General features: G+C 50.0%; 1 protein-coding gene across 1 annotated transcript; it reads left to right on the top strand.

The window, feature by feature from the left end:
• Positions 1 to 231: 231 nt before the first annotated feature.
• On the top strand, positions 232 to 8,351 carry LOC119696265 (olfactory receptor 14I1-like; the record flags this gene model as incomplete). The annotated part of the gene is made up of 3 exons (XM_038125990.1): positions 232 to 250; positions 3,181 to 3,425; positions 8,037 to 8,351. Coding segments are annotated over exons 1-3 (579 nt in total), but the record flags the coding sequence as incomplete, so codon positions are not given.
• Between the last annotated feature and the right edge of the window lie 282 nt (positions 8,352 to 8,633).

Raw genomic sequence — 8,633 nt, 5'->3', positions numbered from 1 at the left:
GGCTCTGTCTCTTCCGCTGGGTGCGAGGGTCCTGCCGCATCCTCATCAGTCACTATGCAGACTGATTTGCTCTTTGATTTCTGCTTCTGAACGGGGGCAACTGCTACTGGTTCAGGCTGTTCTGGTTCAGTGACAGTTTGTGTGGACATGCTGATGGTGCTTTTGGTTTCTTCCTCCTCTGTGACAGTCTGTGTAGACACGGACAGTTTTTTTCGGACAGTCTGTGTAGACATGGATGCTGCTGTTTGGCGTTTGGTTCTTTCCTCCTCTGTGGCATTCTGTGCGGACACAGATGCTGTTGCTTTGCTTCTCCTTTCCTTATCCTCATGAAGATGCTGCACCACACCATGTAGTGCTTTGTCTCTAAGCATTTTGCAGGCTGTGTCGGAACCCAGGACATTCCTCTGACTGGCCTAGATCGCTCGAGACCCTGGCAGGGGGCTCAGAGACCTTGGCACGGAGTCAAAGACCCCTGTGCCTTCGATTTTAACCCATGGAAAAAATTACCAGTTCTGTGTGAAGATTTACAAGCCACAAGAGTTTGAGTAGAATGCTAGTTAATTTGTCTCAGGGTGAAAAAGTAGAATTTTGGGGTTTTTAGAATGGGGGTTGAAGAGGCAGGATGGAGGAATCTGGGCATGTTCTGTCTTCCTCTTTCTTCTTCTCATCCTCCATCTTCTGCTGTGATGGCGACACTTTTGGATTGGTTTATAGACAGACTGTCTAACATAGGTGATAGGTATTGGAAAATTATTGTCAATAAAGTATACATAGTTCTTAGTATAAAAACTAACACCGCCTCAAGGGCGGTCAGTGTGTCACGAACTGACCTGCCAGACAGACCTCAGCGGGTCAGAGAAAGAATGTATTAGATAAGAGAAAATAAACAACCTTGAGAACCAGAACAGAAGAGTCTCGGCTTCTTCACTGGTGTTGGGGCTGGGAGAAAAGGACTTTCGAACATCTCGGGAGTCATCACAGGCAAGAAATCCCGACAGGCTGTGCAGAGAAGACAAAGCAGAGCTAACAACAACAGTGCGCTGTCCTTGGCATCCAGAGGGAACTCAACATTTTCAAAAACTGCCGTGTCAAACCTGAAAGGCTGGAAAAAGTACTTTTTTACCCCTCCCCCCAGAAGCTGGGTGTGATTAGTGAGGCCCCAGACGTAGCAGCCTAGATTAGGACAAGCAAACAAAATTGAGTACATATTAAGAATTACGTTCATTGCCTCAGAGGTTATCATGCAATAGACATAACAGACCAAACAAGCAATTTTTCTTACTGTATAAACCATACTCTGGTTTGCACAGGAGCATTACAATCGGCAGATAATTCCCCATGTGCGCAAAAATACAGAGAGCTGGGTATTAGACCCATATAAGCATGTTGAGCATCACAGTGAATAGGTGACTTTTACAATCCAAAATTGCAATTCTGGCTTTTCTCAGTACCTTGCTGCCTCATGTTGGGTGGCAAAATTTATTTCATGGTTTGAAAGAAAAACCAGTGAGAGACTATAAGTCAGAAATACAATTTATTAGGAAAAGGGGAAAAAAACAAAATACGTGCAATAATACAAAAGAAAAACGACTGAAAGAGTCAGACTACAATGTGACACCCTGCTAGTTAGGGTGGTGGTAGCAGTCCAGTTGGATTGGTGGCTGCAGTCCTCCTGGAGTGGCAGATGTGGTTCTGTTGGAGCAGTGATCCTGTAGAAGGGTGTAGTCTTCCTCTGAAGATCCAGTGGAAAAGGCAGCTGTTCCTCTGGGAATCCAGTGGAAAGGCAGATTGTTCTGTCCCAAACCCCATATTATATCCAGGTGAGGATGCTTAGCTCCTCCCCCCTGGGCACAGCATCTCACAATGGGCTGATATCATTCTATGAGCCATGTGGTGGGTCCATTAAACAGAAATGGCTCCTGGAGGGAGTTATCTCTGAGTCATGTGGCAAGGCATGGATAAGCTCATTACAGGAGATAAGGAAAAAGCAATGCCTCTCCTGGTTTCAACAGCTCTTGAGGATGGGAATAGAATACATCTTTATATTGTAACCGAGGACATCTATCACTGATGGAAGGGTGGGACGAAACAACCTCACATTTGGTGTCATCACACGGGGTCGTTCCATGCTCTGCCTGGAGTTTCCTGAGGGCTGCTAGTGTTGGCTTCAGGAAGAGTTTGGGCAATGGCTGTGGGACTGAAGGCTTGAAGAAAAATGAGAACAGTTGTTCTTCTTGTATTTACAGTCTTTTGCCACATGTCCAGATTTCCCGCAGTTATAACAGTTTCCCCTGCCTTTATTACATTCTGTATTGTGGGGAGGCACGTTTGCTGCAACCAGCGTTTCCATTGCACCCTGTCTGGTGGCCTTGGCTAGGCTGGAGTCACGGTCTGAGACCGCTTGGCAAATGCAAGCGTCAACCATCTGAGCGATGGTCGACTCAGGGTCAAGAGGGAGGGCGTGCAGAACCTTTCTGCAGTCAATACTGGCATTACAGAAAGCTAATTTGCTAGTAAGTTAATCCCGGACCTTTTGATCACCCACCTGTTTTTCCAGAACTTTCATAAGGCGATCTACAAACTTGATACAGCTCTTGTCCAGGCCCTGGCGAATGTCTGTGAAGTCAGTGTAGGATGTAGAAGCATCAGGTGTTTGGAGGAGGGTGGACCATGCAGCGCCTTTGAGATCTTCCAGTATTGACCAGGGGAGGACTTCAGCCTGATATTGCAGCCTAGTACAGTCTCCTTCCCCAGTAATGCGGTCCATTGTGAGGTGTTGTGGCCCTTCTTCCTTAACACAACCTTTAGGCAACTCATTAGGTTTATTTATCCAAAGTCCTTTCTACAAAATAAACTCGGCAGGTGACAATTTAATTTTCATACACTGTTTTAAATTATATGCTACCATTGTGTGGGCAGTAAATGGCACATCCAGCAAATTGTTAAAATAGGGAAAACCCCTCCCATAATCCTTTGCGGCCTTTACTAAATCCTTCATTTCCCTGTGGGGAATAGATTCCCATTTAGGTTTTGCCCCCTGTTTACACTGCACAGGTGCCACCTGAATCTTGGATACCATCTCCCAGTCCCCCTCCTTTGCGGCTTTTCTCCGCATCCTCTGTCAAGGACCCTTGGGCTCATCCTCACTCTCGGATAAGCTATCGCTCTCTTCCTCTGTAGAGGAAGCAGGTCTGCTGGCAGAGGTGCGGGCCTTTCTGCCGACCGGCAATGCCTGGTGTCGAAGGCCTTTGGTAGCCAAAGCGGCTTCCTTCCAGTCGGCACCACGTCCAGTTCCAGTGACGTGGGAACAGGAAGAGGCTGGGCAGGAGGAGGGGCCTGCAAGTGGAGAGGTGGAGCCGGCGCTGGGGAGGAGCTTTCTGATGGCAGGGGAGGGACCCAACGCGGGTGTGGAACTCAACATCAAGGTGGGACCTGTCACAGGGGAGGCACCCGGAGCAAAGGCAGGAAATGGGGATGAAGGCGGGGGGAAATCTAAAATGGCAGTCTCTCTCTCAGGAGTATTGCCATCTTGGGATTTATAGGAAGGGGGATTATGGCCAGGGGATGCCAGAATGTGGGCGAGGGAAGATCTCAGGGCAGCATGACCACTACCACCCTGAGGAGAGGACAGAAAAGGAGGGGAGATGGCAGGCAGCAGATGGCTTGTCTGTGCCAAAGGGCAGGCTCTATCTCCTGTCCTATTCTTAGGGAACGTGGGCTCAGGAACGTGGGGGGCAGATTGAATAAAGTGGTTCAAAGGGCTGGAACCATGAACTTGTGAAATGATCCCAGAAATTGAATGAAACAAAGGATAAAATTTCCCAATGCTTGCCAGCCCTTGTGTTTGTAAATTATAAAGCTTTTCCCCAACAGCATCCCAAAATGATAACTGAAAGATAGGATCAACAGAGATATCAGGAAACTCCTCAAACAACCAGTGAACAAAACGTTTCAAACTCCCCTCAGAAAACTAACTCCCCTCTAAATTCAAAACTCCCCAAAACTTAACAGAAACATCCTTTTCCGCTTGGGACTGAGTGTTTCCCATATCTGCCCCCTATGGAAGAGGGAATGCCCACCTACATGAACAGAAAATCAGAAGCCCAAGCCCTTGGCAGCTCTCTGCCACTCACTCACTCACTCTCAGTCTCACAGGCACAATCTTGAGCCACAGTGGTCCTGTGGGGCTGTCAGCAAAGTCGGTCCCACAGATGTTGAAGGGATTGTCAACCTCCACTTCAGTGAGACTTGATAAAACTTGAGGCTGTAGGCTGAGGGCACAGGGTTTTATGTGGGGTAGTGAGGGCAGAGCTGAGGGTCAGAGTCCAATGGATATGGGGGAAAAGGGTGAAAAGGAGGGGTCAGAGATTGGGCCAGCCAGAAGGAAACAGGGGGTGTAGCAATACAGCAAACTAGGGACAAGGAAGAGAGAAAAGAACATTTTAGGAACTAACCAAACATGGGCAGTAGGGGTTGAACTAGGGTAATTAGGCCAAAGAGGTATCCTAACTTTACATAAATCAGCATGTGCCTGCAAAGATCTATGGGAGAAGCAAGCTTCTCACCCTCACCTGAAAGCCTATTCCTCTTACTTGGGACCAGTCCTCCATGGCGGGGGGATTGAAACTCTGATGGTAGCCCCTGGGCATCCACACACCCTTACAGCTTGCCCAGGGCAGGTCTGGAGTGGTCTGGGTGGCATCTTGGGCTTGGCACACAATTGAGGAGGGTATCTGTTTTCAGTGGGGAACTTAGGAGTTTTGGACTGCTAAAATAAAAGAAAAAAAACGCTCTCTTGGCCTTACTGCAGCCAGTTCTCCAAGCAAAGCTGGCCCCAGGTAACAGAGGAGAGACAGGATGGGGTTGGGGAATGTGGACCAAGATTGTCCACACTGGGTCAGAGCCTCAAGGCACAGCTTCTCTGACCAGGTCAGATCTCCTCAGGAAAGTTCCTGGGTTAGTATCAGTCACAGCATGCTGCAATCTGCTCTAATGAGAAATATATGCTCTTTAAAATTACAAAAATGGATTTATAAGAAGCTCTTACAAATATTTTCCCATAATGATAGCAAAAGAACTTCCTGATGAACTGCATGAGAGCAAAGGGAAATCAAGGCAGAGCCATGGTTGGTCAGGACTTGCTTGATCCTAATGAGCCCTGTGGTGCTTTTGGAGCGGAGCCCAGGAACCTCAGGGCCTCAGAAGAGGTTGCAGAAACTTTTCCAGGAGTTAAAGTCAGAGAAAACTCCCAAAGTGTCTTGAGGCATGAATGGGCCATGCTGAGGTCCATCCCAAACACAGGCTCCTCATGGACTCCTTGGAAGAGAGAATTTGAGACCAGGATAGCACAAAAACTTCTCAGAGACTCAGTGAGGAAAGGAAAATCCAAAGTACCTTAAAAATCTTGAGTATCTCAAAGCATTAATGAGCCCCACTGAGTGTCAGTACAAAGCTCTCAAGGGACTCGTTAAAGCAGATAATTGGGGCCATGATTGCACAAACCTCTCACAGAGTCTGGATCAAAAGGGAAACACCAAGTACCTGAAAATAACTGAAGTACCCTGAAGCATTAATGAGCCCCACTGAGTGTTGTTACTGACAAAGCCTCTCCAGGGACTAATTACAGCAGATCATTGGAGGCCATGATTGCACAAAGCTCTCAGAGACTCCAAGGCAAAAGCAAAAGCCAAAGTCCTTTGAAAAGCCTGCAGTCCCTGGGAGCATGAAGGAGCCCCCAGGGCCATTGCTGAGCAAGGCTCCCCAGGGACTCCTTCCAGCAGATCCTTGAGGCCACTGGCATGTGGGCTAGGGGGGGATGCTGAGGGCAGGACAAGGGGCTGACTGTGGCCAGCCTGGCTGGGGCTGTGCCAGGAGGCCCCAGTGGCTCAGGACAAGGTGTCTCCTCCCAGCCCATGGTGGCACAGAGCCTGCTGTGCCCCAGGGCACTAAGATTTGGCTTCTCTTTGTCCCCACCTGTCATCACTGCCTGCAGTTCTCTGCTCTGCCTGGGGCCTGGGGACACTTTCTCAGTCGTGTCCCTCCCTGGGACCCATTAAAAGTCCAAGAAACTTTGGAGTGTGATTCTGACTTGGAGCTCTGGAGAGGTTTCTTCAGCTCCCTCTCAGGGACTGATGCTCAGGGCCTGAGCACAAAGCCCCAGAGGCTCATTAAAGTCCTTGTGCTGTGTCTGTGCTGCTGAGCTGGGCTGGGCTGCTGGCACAGAGGCAGCTGCTGGTAACCAAGAAGAGCTTGAAAAGCACATTTCTCTTGCTGAGCAGCTCTTCTGCCAGCCCAGCAGGGCTGGGGCACTGCCTGCAGCCACCGCGGGCACAGCACAGAGGCACAGAGAGCTTCAATCAGTCAGGGCTGGGAAGGTGCTGGGAAGTGCCTGGGGCAGAATCCCTGCCAGCCCTTGGCACAGGAACCTCTGGCTGCAGGACAATGCAGCTGCAGCTCCTGGAGTGATCTCTGAAAGCTGGAACATGCCAATGCCTACAGACTCTGTGAGTACAACTCTGAGGATTTCTGGTGCAGGGAAGGTGAAATGCTTATGAAGCTCTGACATGCTGAGGGGTTTTGATTAGTCATAGAGTATTTCCAAGACAAGGATTTTGATAAAAATGAGGAAATTTCCATACACTGGGTATTCAGTTTCCTACTAGTGGTGAATGGCAGGGAGGGGGCATAAATATTAATGGTTGATTATGAATTTTGACGAGTTCCTGAGACATCTGAACTGTTGCTTTTAGTGATCTATAGGTTCACAGGAGATCCCTACTGTGCTTTCAGCCTCTCTGCCCATGGACAGCAGCAGCATCACCTTTGCTGGACCCATCAGTTTCACTCTGAGCTGTCCTTTCTCCAAGCTGCAAACAGAACCTGCCCCCAGCCAGTGCCCTGCAGACAGGTAGGCTTCTGTAGGGCCAAGGAGAGTGCCCAGAGATGTGGGGTGTGTGAGTGCTGGCAGGGAGAGATCAGGCACAGGGAAACAACTTCAGGAGGAAAATCTCCAGAAAGCAAAGAGACAGAAGCTCAGGCAATGAGAGAAATCAAAACCCAGAAATGCTGTGGCAGGGAGAGTTTAGAGATGTCCACAGGAGCCCCTCCAGTGCAGCCCCTGCCTCTGAACAAGCCCCCTCCCTCCTGTCCCCCAGCCAAGCCTCTGCCCTCAGGGCTGGGGCTCCAAGGCGTGAAGCCCCTCCTGTGCAGGCAGAGCTGCAGCAGAGCCGTGGGGCAGCTCTGCAGCCCCGGGCCCAGTTCCCTCTGCAGAGCACAGGGCTGGGAGCAGCAGCCCGGCACTGGGGGCTCTGGCAGGGGGCACAGCTGGCTCAGGGTGACGCTGTCCCCAGTGCCCGGCTCTGGGCAATGCTGTCAGAGCAGCCAGGGAAGGAGCTGCATCTCCCTCAATCCAATGCCATCAGAAGGACCCTTGGAAGTCTCCCTGAGATTTCAGTCCAAGCTGGGAGCTCCAATCCAGGATGCAAACCTGTCCTAGAGCATCTCTGCTCGAAGATTGATGGGGAAAGGCAGAGGTGTTCTGACACTGAAAATGCTGCTGGGTTGGTGAAATGAGCAACATGAGTCCTTGTCTACAAATGTGGAGCTGGGCTATGGTGGATCCATCTGCTCTCAGCAGTACCTTATCACCCTCCACTTGAGAAATGTTAAAGTTTAAAGAAACTCTGAACAGGTCAGAAGACAGATCATCTCCCCTCACTCTCCACTCATCACTTTGCCTCAGAGAACTCACTCTGTTCTCCCTGAGGGCAGTAGAAATGCTGAGATTTTGATATCCAAGAATATCTGGGAAAATACAGGGGAGCAAATAAAGAAAACCCCAGAATTCCTGAGCACAGAAGGGTGTCTGTGTGCTATAGAGGAGTGTGTATGGGAAATGCCTTTGATTTTGGTTACAGGTATCTCCTCTAACTCTTCACTGTTCTTGAACAGGTCCCCATGTGCAGCCCCAGCAAATGTCCAACAGCAGCTCCATCAGCCACTTCCTCCTGCTGGCATTGGCAGACACGCGGCAGCTGCAGCTGCTGCACTTCTGCCTCTTGCTGGGCATCTCCCTGGCTGCCCTCCTGGGCAACGGCCTCATCATCAGCGCCGTAGCCTGCGGCCAGCACCTGCACACGCCCATGTTCTTCTTCCTGCTCAACCTGGCCCTCACTGACCTGGGCTCCATCTGCACCACTGTCCCCAAAGCCATGCACAATTCCCTCTGGGACACCAGGACCATCTCCTACACAGGATGTGCTGCTCAGCTCTTTTTCTCTGTGTTCTTCAACTCAGTAGAGCTTTCTCTCCTGACCATCATGTGCTACGACCGCTTTGTGTCCATCTGCAAACCCCTGCACTACGTGACCCTCCTGGGCAGCAGAGCTTGTGCCCACATGGCAGCAGCTGCCTGGGCCAGCGTGCTTTCTCTATTCACTCATGCAAACGGCCAATACATTTTCCCTGCCCCTGTGCCATGGCAATGCCCTGGGCCAGTTCTTCTGTGAAATCCCTCAGATCCTCAAGCTCTCCTGCTCCAAATCCTACCTCAGGGAACTGGGGCTTCTCGCTGTTTGTTCTTGTTTAGTTCTTGGTTGTTTTGTGTTCATTGTTTTCTCCTATGTGCAGATCTT

The sequence above is a fragment of the Motacilla alba genome, unplaced genomic scaffold (assembly GCF_015832195.1).
Source record: "Motacilla alba alba isolate MOTALB_02 unplaced genomic scaffold, Motacilla_alba_V1.0_pri HiC_scaffold_28, whole genome shotgun sequence".
Taxonomy (NCBI): Eukaryota; Metazoa; Chordata; class Aves; order Passeriformes; family Motacillidae; genus Motacilla; species Motacilla alba.
The sequence above is the reverse complement of the archived record's forward strand: the minus strand, read 5'-3'. Positions and strand labels throughout refer to the sequence as shown.